This window comes from Podarcis cretensis (assembly GCF_951804945.1).
Source record: "Podarcis cretensis genome assembly, chromosome: 14".
Classification (NCBI taxonomy): domain Eukaryota; kingdom Metazoa; phylum Chordata; class Lepidosauria; order Squamata; family Lacertidae; genus Podarcis; species Podarcis cretensis.
This window is the reverse complement of record NC_137183.1, coordinates 49064635-49079278: the sequence shown is the minus strand read 5'-3', so window position 1 is coordinate 49079278 and position 14644 is coordinate 49064635. Positions and strand designations below refer to the sequence as shown.

General features: G+C 45.7%; 1 protein-coding gene across 6 annotated transcripts in view; it reads left to right on the top strand.

Moving 5' to 3' along the window:
- Positions 1-14644, top strand: part of PRPSAP2 (phosphoribosyl pyrophosphate synthetase associated protein 2) — a 32899-nt gene that overhangs the window by 7451 nt on the left and 10804 nt on the right. For all 6 annotated transcript variants that reach the window (XM_079953964.1, XM_079953962.1, XM_079953959.1 and 3 more), the window contains exons 3-9: positions 600-751; positions 2741-2793; positions 4833-4899; positions 6633-6805; positions 9210-9325; positions 11794-11849; positions 13145-13293. In XM_079953964.1, coding sequence (XP_079810090.1) covers positions 633-751; positions 2741-2793; positions 4833-4899; positions 6633-6805; positions 9210-9325; positions 11794-11849; positions 13145-13293 — 733 coding nt within the window. In that variant the 5' untranslated portion in view covers positions 600-632. The remainder of the gene's footprint in view (positions 1-599; positions 752-2740; positions 2794-4832; positions 4900-6632; positions 6806-9209; positions 9326-11793; positions 11850-13144; positions 13294-14644) is intronic.

The window sequence follows — 14644 nt, the reverse complement described above, 5'->3', positions numbered from 1 at the left end:
GTCTGCCTTCAGATGTCTTCTGAATGAAGAAACCTGGAGAGTCACATTTGCTTCCCCATGGACCTGAGGTTCTCCTTCCACCCCCGACCAAGGCATCTCAGTCACACATAACTGTCTTCACTACTATAGGTCCCTGTGTTCTTGCATGAAATTGAATTCTCACTTCTGCACACCGTTTTTATTGTACGTTCATAAATCGCCATGAGATAAATGTGAAAGTTGATTCATGAATAATATATAATAGTTGCAAATAAATCAGGAAGAAAAGTCCAGCCTGCTATTTTACTTTTAACAGCATCTTGATGTCCAGAAACCAGCAGACAAAACTTTTGTCACAGTGTGGATGTGGGTGTTACCACCTATTCACGCCAAGTTGCAGTTGTACGTACAGCTGCAGTTTCGGGTTGATAAGCTGGCAACCTTAGTGGCAGTCTGATCATTGCTGAATGGGGCGAGATGTCTTAAGTTCCTTCAGATTGGTACTTGAAGGGTTACACAGCATGGGCAGAGCATACAAGGATGGCAGAAAATATTGAAAATTGGGTCTTCATGCTCCACGTTGCTTATTTAGAGCTAATGTGCTTTTGATCTTCTTGCAGTATTTTAAAAGTGGGAAGACAAAGGAGGATTTGATGTTTTGTGTGGCACCCAATGGTACAGGATCCATCATGAATATAACGAAGGGTGGGCTGGTGCTATTTTCAGCCAATTCCAACCCATCGTGCATGGAACTATCAAAGAAAATTGCCGAGTAAGTAACAGCCGCTGTATTTTTCTTCCTAAGCATTCTGTGCTGCTTCTGTTTCAATGTGGGGTGTTGGGTCTGGCTGGTATGAGCGTAATGTACGACTCTCAGCAAGATTATATTGTCAAGTTACTTAGTAATGTCTCACTGCTGTTTTTGCCAAGAGAAAGTTACATTTAAAGGTGCAGGGTTAGTATAATGCATGCTTTGTTCTAACATGAGGTTTATGATGCTTCTGTTACGTGCTGAAGAGGCTAGCCATCTTTTGGTGTAGATTTCAAAGTCTGAACTGAAGATTAACTTGCCTCTTCAGCAGTAGTTCAGTGGAAACTCAAAATAATGGAACCAAGTGAGTGGATCCAAGTTCTAGAACTGAAGCAGCCGAACAAGACCTTTCTTAATAGTTGTACCACATTCCTGATTCCAGGAATAACAACATGGTGGCCCATGAAGAGCAGACAAATTTTAAGAGTGAATGCTATGAGAGCAGTTTTATAAGGCTTGGAGACTAAGGATACATTGCTCCTTCTGCCCTTTCCCCACCCCCAGTTCTTGCCCATCCTGTTATTTAAGCTTCTGTTCTCTCAAGAGAGCCACTCATCTCAGTGTTTCTTACAGGCAGAAGGTCTCTTGACAGTTAGGTCATGCTGTTCATACTGGCTGGTTTTCAGATTCATTTTGCAGAACGATCGTTTGAGAACACTTATTTCGGTCCAAGCCTGTTCAGCCAATGCTTAGCCTCCCAAAACACCTAATGTACATTGAGCTGAGCCAATGATAGTCAGAGCATGACTTGTGTGATTTTGTTTTCTCCTGCCCTTGACAGTTGCTTGCCCAGACCAGAAAGGGAGCCAGTTACTGAGTAATATGGATGCTTAGAAACGGAGATGGTCTGTTGAAGGCTAGAAGAAACCCCATCAGGTTATCTTGCAGAAAAGATTCTAGTTTTGGTCTGGCACTGAATGAGAGAAGTAGCAGAAGAAGTTTATGGGGGAAATTTGCCCAGGAAGGAGTAATGGCAAAGTGAGCTGTGTGCTATTTTCCTCAATGACAATACATAAGATTAATAGCAAGTTGGGATTCTATTACCGCTTCTTAAATTGTTGCAAAAAGACCCACAGGTATGGCACCTGTGGTCTACAAACCTGAGCAGCAGCTCATTCCTATAAAGCGTGACATCTGTATGGCAATTGTTCCTGCAGTTGGAGAAATGGCAATTGTTTCTCAAAAGTGCATTTGTAGGCAGATCCTTCTGGATGTAACAAGTGAGCAGAATCTGTGCTGCGGCAGGAATTGGCAGAAGCTGCCTTTTGACATTGGGGACATTGAGTCAAGTCTTAGCAAGAACCTGCTTAGAGAGTTCAGTGATCCAGGGTTTGTGCTGCAGGGTTTGTGCTGCTGTTATGACTATAAGCATTTAGGGAAAGAGGGCTTCCCAAACTCTCACCCCCCCCTCCCACGAACCACTTTAAAAATGGCAAAGGGTCTTGGCAGACACTTAATGATTATTATTTTTTTGCCTGTTGTAGCAATTGTAATGTGCTGTGTTAGATGCTGTATGACTTTTAATTCTTTTTGTTGCTTCTTTTATCTTCTATATTTATTGTATTGCAGTTTGCATTCCTTAGAATTCAAGTTGAAATACAACATAAGAAATAGAAGCAGTATGAATACAGTTATAAATCGGTGTGGGTATTTAATGCAGACCCACCACAGACCATTTGAATGAAGCTTTTGGACTACTGGTGTTCTGCGGACCATTGTTTGGGACTAGAGTACAAAAAACTGTTAAGTGATTTCAGCCTTCACCGATTTGGTGCTCTCCATATGCAACTTCCATCATCCGCACTGGCTGGAACTGATGGGAGTTGTAGTCAAAAACCTCTGGAGGGCGCAAGAAGAAGAAAGGCTGCCCTCCCTGATGAAAATGTTGTTTTCAATCTCAATTCTAATTCATCCTTGCTTCAGTGAACTTTGTTTTGTCTACCTTTGCAGGCGCCTGGGGGTGGAAATGGGCAAAGTCCAGGTTTACCAGGAGCCGAACAGAGGTGAGCATCTTCCACTCAAAGCCCTTACTTAAAGCGTTCATCGCTGGGAGCTAAAGGAAAAGGATCTAGTTTATTAAGCACCTCCCATAACAACCTCTTTCCTCTCCCTTCCCCCTGCCTCTTTTTCCCTGGAGAGTTTGTCCCTTTAGGTGATCCATGTGTCAGCTCTTGCCGTTTCCTTAACTAAACAAGTGTAAGAGGCCACTTCCTGGTTTTCCTTCCGCAGCATCTTCCTGTTGTCAGCCTGTCCTTGCAGTTCTGTGACAGGCATGCAGTGTTGGGCTTTCCTGTCACTTGCCTGCATTGCACAACATGGTAAGGACGAAGAGCAGCTGCATTTGGCATAGCCCAGCCTGTACATTATACACCAAAGAAAATCCCCTGTGTTGCAAAACTGAACGCTCTGAACAACAGCAAGCATCACGCTGGCTAATAATATACTGACAATATTTTTATAACACTATACTGTTTCAAAATTCATAAACAGAAGACATATAATATGTGCATGGAGTCACAAACTAATAAGAATCAAGTAAATGTTTCATGAACAGGAATGGTAGAGGAGTGGTAAGTCACTGTCAAAGATCACTGAAATGGAGGCAGAATGCCTTTCCACAGTCAATATCCTACAAACGTGAGATGATGGGTGCTTTGAACGCCGCAATAGGCTTACTACACTTTTTAGTGATAGCTGATCCATGGCCATTTGATGTACCTTTGGGGACTATTAATTTGCTGATGAACTGTACTGTCTGCTGCTGTGCTTGGAGCACCCTGGAAGATCTTTGCTGAAGAGTAGATGTCAGGAGTGTGTGCAGGAGCCAGGCCCTGTGACCAGTAGGACTTTGCAGGACAGGGGCCTGCCTAAGTTTGTTCTGAAGAGGCAAGACGCGGCCACACAGGTGAAGCCACTTGGTAACTCACTGCACCTGGTGGCAAGAGCCGGGAAGGGATATAAGGTCAGTATTTCCCTTTGGCTCTTTGCCACAGCAACACATTCCCTGCCTTGCTGCGTTTGGCTCCTTTACTCCTTTCTCCTTGATCCTCGTACCCTTGACTTCTTGCTTCTTAATCCTCGGACCCTTGGCTTCTTGACTGCTGATTCTCTGACCCTCGGACTCTTGGCTTCCTGGCTTCTGGACTCTCGTTCCTACTCCCACCCCGCCATCTTGTCCCCGGTCCCGACGTCCCCAGCCGGGACTTTGATTGCCTGTGAACCGGACCATGACAGTAGAGGTCTTAACCTGTGACCATACAGGTGTTGGCCTCTGTTATGGGCTTTCAGAGGTTCTCTAGGATCCTGCATCATCATCATCATCAATTATTATTATTATTATTCATTATTATTGTTCATCATGTTTTCTACCAAGGTAGCTAAAGGCAACTTACAATATATAACCAAGCACGTACATTGAGACCAGCATAACAGAAAAAGAAAAACCTAAAACAGAATCATGTTTCTATAAGGCAGGATTGAAATGTCACACCCACTGAAGGAGTTCGCAGATAATAAAAGAGCCCAAAGGCCTGGTGGAAAAGAAATGTTTTTGCCTGGCATCTATGTAATGATGGTGTCAGGCAAGTCTCCCCAGGAATAGCATTCCACAAGTGGGGGAACCACCACCAAAGAGGTTTGTTCTCGTGTCACTGCCCTCTGGGCCTCCCGAGGAAGGGGCACACAAAGAAGGACTTCAGATGGTGATGTGGGTTGGGGAGTGGCAAACCTTATTTGCTCTTTGAATGTTTCTCATGGCACTGTGACCAAATAATGTTGGCTTCTGGTGGTTTGCTACTGGACAACCACCTTTAGACCTAAAAAAAGAGCAACTTGTTATACAGCTTTCTTGAAGAGCTGACAAATGCATCCTAGAAAATTTAATGGAGGATAAGGCTATTTATTTACCTCCAGCTGAAATCCAGCAGGGCTCTTCTATGATCACCGGGAGGGGTGTTGCCATAAATCGTTCTCACCCCAGCTGTAATGTGTTCTGTACTTTGCAAGCATGTGTCGACACCAAGTGCATGTTTTCTTTTGGCAGAAACGCGGGTACAGATTCAGGAGTCTGTGAGAGGAAAAGATGTCTTCATCATCCAGACTGTCTCAAAGTGAGTACAAATGTCTGCTCAGAATTAAACCCCAGACATTTCCAAATTTGGTTTTGATTGAACTGTATCTGTGTAATGCGGGTGGCGGGTAGAGCTTATTAACTTTGTCTCTGTTCCTTTTATACCCCCCTTGTTAGATGTCTGTGGTCTACTGCCATTCGCTGTCCATTAAGTTCCCTTTAAGAATTGTTCAGCCAGCATCAATTTTAAAGCAAATGTCTCTAACCCCCTAAATGATTTGGCAGAGTTTCCCTGAAAATTCTGGCCTATATGCTTCTCTCTCCTTTTTAACCATGGTATATAAAAAAGGGATGCTCTAAATCCATTCTCTTAAAACCCCACTTTCCATCTTGCATAAGATGATACAGGCAAAACATGCAGGTATCCAAAGCTCATTGAAGAAGCTGTGATCAAGGGTAGCTGTACCAGAGTTAGACAAAGACGGGAACTATTTCAAGCACCTGTAACTAGGTTATGAAGGAGTTGTTGTTCCTGCACTCTAATTTTATCTTGCTTTCTTATGCTGCTGGTACCTGTCAATTTGAGAGACACTCCCCACTGCAACCTCTTTGATTCCCCAGCTCATCTTTGCTTTGGGGGAGAGGGAAGGAGCATGCTGTTTGCCAGGTCACTATGTTGCATTCCTGGGTGGCAATGCTAGCCCACCTCTGGTCCAAAGGAAGCATAGTGGGGAAGGGAACAAAGCCATTTATTGACATAATGCTCTGTAACGGGTGGGGAACATTTTTCAGCTGAGGGCCATATTGCCTCCTTCTGGTCTGCCTTCTGGGGGCCACATTCCAATGGTGCGTGGCTCAGAGGCAAAAGTGGACAGAACCTTGAATCTGAATCTTACATTTACACAGCAGGCACAATCTCACGTGCCTCTCGAATATCATCCATATGGCAAGGCAAGCAAGAGTCGCCATCATAGTTCCAGCCAGGCAAAAATGCTTGAGAGATACTAGTGAAAGGTGTGGCCTAAGGAAAGTGCCACGGTCCAGACAGAGAGACTTGGAGGGCCCCTTCCAGGGGTGGAGGTTTCTACCCCCGCTCTCTAACCATGGCCTTTCTTTCCTCCCCAGAGAAAGGGCTCGGGGATGTGGAGCCTCTACCGTTCCTCTCTTTTTGGGGGTAACGAATGCAGCACACGCAGTTGAAATCTATGGAAGCAGAGGTCCACAAATCCTAGCTGGCCTCACCCCAGAAAATTTGATCTTTCTGGAGGGAGGTTGCAGAGTCTTCCTGAGCGCAGTACAGCTGGGGTATGTCTTTGAGTGATCCTGTACTTCTCCACAGCTGGGGAGGCAAATGAGAGCCTGCCCCAGATGCTAAGCCTCAGGGAGTGGCATTCCAAGTGCATGTGAGGTTTAAGAAGGAGCCTTAGGGAGAGACCTGACCAGTAGTGAGCTGGCAAACACAACAGCTCAGCTGGTAACCTCAGGGTCCTGAGTTTGAGCCTCATGTTGGGCAAAAAGATTCCTGCATTCTTTGATTCTGTCTGAAATGCCCTTGCGGACCCATGATGAGAAGGAGGAATAGTTAATCTTCCCGAAAACAGGTGTGGCGGCAATGATTTCAGAGTGTTCCTCAAGGTCAAAAGCCCTGCGTAATGTCCTGTTGCTCTACCTGCCCTCTCCGGCAGACGGAAGGGCTCGATTGCGTCAGAATGCAATATAGGGTTTGTTGTCGAGTGAAGTCCCGATACAGAACCAGCGCCCTTCTCATTGCAGGGATGTGAATACGACCATCATGGAGCTCCTCATCATGGTGTATGCCTGTAAAACGTCCTGTGCCAAAAGCATTATTGGCGTGGTTCCCTACTTCCCATACAGCAAGCAGTGCAAGATGAGGAAAAGGGGCTCCATTGTCTCTAAGCTTCTGGCTTCGATGATGTGCAAGGCGGGTAAGGACAGAGAGCAGCGGGCAAGGCTGTGGTGGGACACACTCACCCCCACCCTGGCCACTCTAAGTATGTCTTCAGGCACCACTGTAGACTATAGACGTTGGCTCTCCTCTAAAGTTCCTTTCATGAAACAGTGGTCACTCGCAAAGGGAGGCAGCGCCTTGCTGAAGCTCAGTGGTTAGAGCACATCCTTTGCATGCAAATCGTCCCAGGTTTAGGGGTGTATCCATTGCTAGTCCTTGAAGTAGCCCCACAGGAGATGACGCAGCTCAGGCCCATTGGGTCTACTCTGAGTCGGATTTTGTTGGAGACAACTCGTAGCACCTGGCATCTCCAGGTGTTCTGAGAAACAGCTCTGTCTGAGATTTGGAGAGCCGCTGCCAGTCTGCGTAGACCAGGGTTTCCCAAACTTGGGTCTCCAACTGGTTTTGACCAACAACTCCCATCACCCCTAGCTAGTAGGACCTGTGGGTCAGGGATGATGGGAAATGTAGTGGGGGGGGGGAGAGCTGGAGACACAAGTTTGGGAAACGCTAATGTAGATAATACTGAGCTAGATTGTCTGACTCTTTTATAAGGCAGCTTCCTTGGTCTGTGGGACAAAATTCTGTACTTGGATGGCTCTCTAGCAGACAGTCCCTTCTATTTCCTAAATTTTTTCCTGTTCACATGCTGTCTCTTTTCTTGGGTTTTGGGGCAAAGAAATCTCTTTTCGTATATTGAGAGACATGCCCAGTTTCATCTGAATCCGCTTAGACTGGCAGTCCTGATTTGACTCTTGGTCAGTAGTGGGTTTTTTGCTGTTAGCTTTTGGTATTAATTTTCCTTATTAAAACCTTACACAGTTAGTTGATGTTTCTGTAAGGAAATACTTCTGTAAGGAAAACAATAAAACAACTGCATAGTAATTAACGGCCAAAATATTAAATTGATGAGAATTGCATTATATAATCGTCATGCATAATAATTAAGAAATGCATCTATGAACAAAGGAAATGTTACGAACTGTGAAACAAAACACACATTAAATAGCCAGTCTAAAATACTATTATCATTATCTACTATCCTTCACCCAAAGAGCACAGATCACAATATAAAATTACAAAATACATAATAAGAACAATATCAAAACCAAGCCAATAACCTCCCTCCCATCAAACGCATGTAAACAGACATAGAAAGTTATTATTATTTATTAAATATGGGGGTGGGGACAGCTAAGGACACAGTTACAAAGGAACAATTGGGAGTTTAAAGTGGGAACTCTCACTGGGATCAGCTGCACTCAGGATCTACCCATTGGGAGCTGCCGTATTGCCACCTAGAGAGGCCTGCTGTAAAATCAGCTGATTGACGCTGTTACCAAGCCCAGTTTTCCTGCCGGGCAGATGCAGTTTGAATCCAAACTACACCTGCCAGTTGGCACTTCTTTCCCTTTGCAGATGCTGCAAGTAACTTAAAAATGCCCTGCTTTGCCCATACTTTGCTGGGCTGGCAGGCGGCGCTGTCGCTGCCATAGCGCAGCGCGGCTTGGCCTGCTTCCTCCTCTGGAGACTCAGTGCCCTTGGAGGGGGTGAGTGGAAAGAATCTGCGCCACCTGTGAAGCTGGCCTCACTATGAAGCGAAACCGCCCTGAGCTGTCGGCATCCAGTGGTTCCATTCCCCCCCCCCCGCTTACTGCTGTGAAGGGCTAGTGGGGGGACATGACTGCTGTGTGTGGGGCCACAACATCCTGCCAACTGGCCAGGCCCTGTGGATGTAGATCTCCAGTCCCTGCCAAGCCACAAAGCTTAGCCAGGCATGTCCAAAGTCCGTTCCGGGAGTCTAACCTGGCCCACCAGTCGATTTAATCCGTCCCCTGTGGCAGTATATGTCCTGGGGTAAAATCCCCCCAAAAGCTCAAAAGCTGAACAACTTTGGTGTAAATTTAAATCCTAAAAAAAAGCTCAAGAACTTTGGTGTAAAATTGTCAAAAAAGCTCAAGAACTTCAGTCCTAAAAAAACAACTTTGGTTGGTCCTCGCGCATGTTCAGATCATCAAATCTGGCCCTCTTTGAAAAAAGTTTGGGCACCCCTGTTGGGCTAACCTACTGCGCAGGGTTGTTGTTAGAATAAAATTTGGGAGTGACAATCCTTTTGAGGAACGATGGGATATAAGAGCACAAATGAGACAGAATTTTCTTTGGCAGGCATTTTATTGTATTTTTATTGAATTTATATCCTGCCTTCCCTACTGAAAGTGCAAAGTCTCACACTTACTATGGGGTGTAAGGGATAAGCATTTCCTAAGTAAAAGCTTCTTTGGGAACCAGCTTTTAACAGCTGCCAGGCATCGAATGCGGATTTCTTGCTCTTTGTTGGTGAAGTGACCTTAAAGTACTGCTCCCCTTGGTCTCCTCCCAAGGTCTGACTCACCTCATCACCATGGATTTGCATCAAAAGGAAATCCAGGGCTTCTTCAATGTCCCAGTTGACAACCTGAGAGCATCTCCATTTTTGCTACAGTACATTCAAGAAGAGGTGAGCGAAGTCTTGTCATTTCATCCCAAGCCAGGTGGATTGGGTGCTGAAAAACAGGCCTGTCCATCCAATCCTAATCTAAGCTAGGCTGGCAAGATGAGCAATGCCTTGTTCTTGATGTCACCGCAGTCCAGATGAGGACCAAAAATGAGGGGTTTTTTGGGGGGGGGGAGCAGTTAAGAACACGAGCTTACAACTAACAGTCCATTGTCATTGGAATTATACCACTTAGGACTTGTATTTTTGTTTTTTAATAATATTTATTAAAAATTTTCCAGAATAAAAAGGAAAGATAGCAAGAAAGAAAGAAAAAACAAATATGATTTACACTTGGTTTCAGTGGCATCTTTCCTGGACTTCCCCCCCTCCCCCTCTTGTATTCCATTTCCCTTAAATTGATTCCACAGATTCTTACCCCAAATTTTAAAACCTTATTTGTAATTTTAAATAACCCATTTATTCCAAATTAATTTATCTTATTTATCTTAATGAACCATTTCTCCTTATATTTTATATAATTCCCTAAGATCGACCCCATTTCCCTTCCACGAATTCCCCTATTTTCAAACAACAAACATGAAAAAAGAAAAGAAAGAAATAATGTATAATTTTACAGCCTTTGGATTCCAAATCTCTCCCCCCCCCCCATTCCCCAGTTCCAATCCCCAAAGTTCATCCAGTCTACTGCCAGCCTGGTGTATCCACGTCTATATCTCAACTCCACTTTGCCGTCTTTTGATAGCTTTTAATTTCAGAAAGTCCAATCTCGAAAAAACTCTCAGAAAAAGTCATTGTTCTTCCATCCAGACCTCTATGTTTAAGAGTCTAACTTAAATTCTATTTCTTGGTCCCTTTAAAGTCTGGATGTTCCAAATACTCCGGCTTCAAATTTGGTCCAGCTCTTATTCCTCAGGTTGCTTTTTCCTGTTCTGCTGCAGAAACCTTCTAATTCAGAAACTTCTTGTTCTCCACAGAGGCTTTTGTTATTCAGGAACATAACTTGCGTCAAGTCCCTTCCTTTCTTCAATAGATAAATCCATTGTCTCCTTTAGTATAGAAACCTCTGTAGACAAAATAATGCTTCGTTTTTGCAGCTTTCCCAAGAGCTAACAGATCCTGCTCAAATTCATAGTATTTTTCCACTTGCTGCTACTGTTGCAATGTCCCAGCCTCCCTCTAGAGGGAATATGGTAACTTAATTTCTTTCAAAATCAGACCCAAAAGTCAAATAACTTGTTGCCTTTATTTCCAATAATTTATGTCCAAATTGTAACAAATCTAACCAGCAAAGCCATCGTAACAAAGTTCTCTTTTATTTTCCTGCTTTGACAGCTACTTTGACAGCTGTCAAAGTTTCTGTGTCTCTTCACCAGTCTCTCATAGCGGATCGTTCCCAGTTCCCGGGGGGGTTGCATTTTAGTTCCCACAAATCAGTCTTCTCCTCCAGCACAATTATTGTAATTTCCCTTCGTGAAGTTAAATTTTTTTTTCAGGTAAACAAGTTCATCTCTCGATCTTAGTTGTCAAATCCTTGCGTTGAGCCATCTACAACGGGGGGGGGGGGCGGACTTCCTTTTTGCACTCCCCCCGCTCGCTCCAAATTCAAAGATCAAATTTCCCTTTTAAGTCCAATCAGTTTACTCACAGGTTGTTCCTTTTAGTCCAAATCCGAAATTTTCAAAGAAGAAGTCGTTGCTCTCCGCTGAATGGCATGCGGCTTCGCTGGGCAGGGGAAGCATTGGACTCACAGCACCACACCCCCCCCCCCGTCACCCGCTCCGCAGCCTTTAAAAAGGCTCCTTCGCGGGTCGGGGGGGGCGCAAACGGCGCCCGCCGAGTCACCAAGTCCATGGGCATCTCCGCCCATGGTTTTTGAGGGTCCCCGCGTCGCCGACATGGCAGGACCCGACCCCTACCCAGCCGACTCCCTCCGGAGCTCGGAGGGAGTCCGCCACTCGGCGATGGCGCCGACCCGGAAGTCCCACTTAGGACTTGTAATATCTTGCTGCTGACTCTTACAGAAATGTTCCTAAGCCCTGTCCTCTCTGGGCAGGGCAAGCTCATAAAAGGGGAAAAGTTCGTTGGGGGAAAGCGGGGGGAAGAAGAAGAGTTTGTATTTGATATCCCGCTTTATCACTACCCTAAGGAGTCTCAAAGCGGCTAACATTCTCCTTTCCCTTCCTCCCCCACAACAAACACTCTCTGAGGTGAGTGGGGCTGAGAGACTTCAGAGAAGTGTGACTGGCCCAAGGTCACCCAGCAGCTGCATGTGGAGGAGCGGAGACGCAAACCCAGTTCACCAGATTACGAGACTACCGCTCTTAACCACTACACCACACTGACTCTGGAAGCAGTGTTTTTGCCTTCTGTATTGGGAATTTTAAAAAATGAACATCATCACAAGAATCAGATCAGACCAAAGGCACACACAGCCCATTTCATGTGTTTGTGTTTGCTTGGTTTTTCAGATTCCAGACTACAGAAATGCTGTGATCGTGGCCAAATCTCCGGCATCTGCAAAGAGGTGGGTGGGTACTCCAAAACCATGTTACTGTGTAGCACCAACTATCTTCTTTTAACACCTGAAGTTTGACTCTAGATAGGGGTCGATATCATAATAATTTGCAGTGGTGGGTAGCGGGTCTTGGCTCCAAACCAAGATGTGTGCATTTCTGCTTATTAAACTAATGCTGGGGCCAGCAGCTGTTCTGGACCAGTGGGCACTTTTCCAATTTTGAGAGAGTGCCAGTCACAAAATAGCTGCCATATTTCCTAGGGGTGGGGAGTCCTTTAGTGAAACTGAACAGTGGGCGATTATCAGGACTGCAAAGTATATACACAAAGTGTCAAATGTGGTGACAGTAATAATAATACAACAAAACAACAACACCACAAACTGGCTTATAAGTATAAAACCAAATTTACTAGAATAATAGCTAGAATAGAGATAGACTGTTAACCATTCAAACAACAAACAAACTCAGGTGCCATGTGCAAAACAAAGCCTGGAGATACTGTATAAACATGGAGTGGATAATCTTATCAAATTACATGTGCGGTAAACGTTATACAGACTGGATAAATGAACCGTTCAACAAGTAACGTAAGTCCAAGCACAGAACGGCCAGGGTAGCACACTGGAGAAAATGAAAAAGTTTTTCAAAGCTGTTTTTCAAAGATTGAACTGGTGAGATGTTCTTCAATGGGTCTTGAGTTGGAAACACAAAGCTGTATGCATGGATCAATCGCGGGAAGGCAAATCAACAATTCTGGACTAGATACATGAAGTGACTTGTGATCTTGTGAATTCGCCCAGTTCTCTCTTAAAGGCATCTGGGTTGGTGGCCATCACTGCCCCCTGTGGGAGCAAGCGCCACAGTTTAACTATGCGCTGCGTGAAGAAGGTCTTTCTTTCGTCTGCCCTGAATCTTCCAACATCCAGCTTCATTGGTTGCAAAGGTAGCAGTGTGGATCGATGATTCCATACACCCTGTTGGCATTTATTTATTACTTGCACCTTAGGAACTAGATCAGTGGTTTCTCAAACTTGGGTCCCCAAGCTGTTTTCGGACTACAACTCCCACCATCCCTGACCACTGGTCCTGCTAGCTAGGGATGACGGGGAGTTGTAGTCCAACACCAGGTTAGGAAGTGCTGAACTAGATCAATTTGGCACCAACTTGCCCTGATCACCTGTCAGCTTAACGCTCTTGGGAGAGGGCTGCCCGCCTTCCCTCCTGTGCTTGTATGGCTGTTTCTCTGCCGTCCTTTGCGTTGGGGACGGACGTGTTTTCTAACGTCCTTGCCCCTTGTCCGCAGGGCTCAGTCGTTTGCAGAGCGCTTGAGACTGGGGATCGCGGTGATACATGGGGAGGCTCAAGATGCAGAGTCCGACCTGGTGGACGGCCGCCATTCGCCCCCGACGGCTAAAAGTGCAGCTGCCATTCACCCTAGTTTAGAGATACCCAGTAAGTAAACTCGCGTGAGAGGAGGGCCCCTGCTGGTTGGGGTGGGTGTCCTTAAAAGGAGACGTGCATTCACAGTGGGCATCTCCCTCTCTTGTAAAGCCATATCCACACCATACAATTTGAGCACATGACTCGCCCCCTCCCATGCAAAATAAAGAATCTTGGGAACTGTAGATCGTCAAAGTTGCTGGGAGTTGTAAGCTACAGTTCCCAGCATTCCTTGGGGGAAGCCACGTGCTTTAAAGTCTTTGGATGTAGCCTGAGTTACAGGGTTCGGACATGTGTTTGCTGCACGTTCTGGTGGAAAATCCCCTGCCCCTTCCCTGTTATGCTCGAGACTTTGCATTTAAAGTCTTTCTCTTTTTGGTTATGGAAAACTTGGGCCTGTTTCATGCCCCCTGTTGTTGTTGTTGTTGGATGGTACCATGATTTGCAGCGTTTGGCATCATCCTTGTCCCATGCCAAGCCCTCTTATGTCTCTTAGTGTGGTGTGCCACAAAACAGGGTACATTTGTAATGCAGCTGGTTGAAATGTGCTTTTGATTCCCGCCCCTCCCACCCTCTTGCTCAAAACTCTGAAAAAACTGCAATGAACGTATGAGTAAAACTCAGTCCCCCCTCTTGCATGACTAGAGGGCAAGCAGATACAAGCAAGCAAGGCTCCCAAGTGCCACTAGACTAGCAAGGAGGGATGCAGGTGGTGCTGTGGTCTGAGCCTCTTGGGCTTGCCGATCAGAAGGTCAGCGGTTTGAATCCCTGTGACGGGGTCAGCTCCTGCCAACCTAGCAGTTTGAAAGCACGCCAGTGCAAGTAGATAAATAGGTACCACTGTGGTGGGAAGGTAAATGGTGTTTCCATGCATTCTGGCACTCATCATGGTGTTCCGTTGCACCAGAAACGGTTTAATCCTGCTGGCCCCATGACCTGGAAAGCTGTCTGCAGACAAACGCCAGCTCCCTCGGCCTGAAAGCGAGATGAGCGCCGCAACCCCATAGTCGCCTTTAACTGGACTTAACTGTCCAAGGGTCCTTTACCCTTTACCTGCTGTAGCCCATCCACACTGTGCCCCTCAGCATCTCTTGTGACCTTCTCCGGTGCTAGTGAAAGCCTGTCATTCATTCCTATGGAGAAAATTGGTTGTGTTGCATTTTGGTGCTGCTGTTGGTGGTGAAATCAGCCCTCTGTCCTTGACAGTGGATGGCTTGGCTTCCTATGGTGGGGATTCCCACAACGGGGAAGCCACGTGTCTCCATTCAGACTGGACAGGTCTTACCGGAGGGCCCTTCCTGCCTCCTTAGATACCCTGCCTGTTGCAGTGATAGCCATTTTAAGATGCTCCACATATAGCATG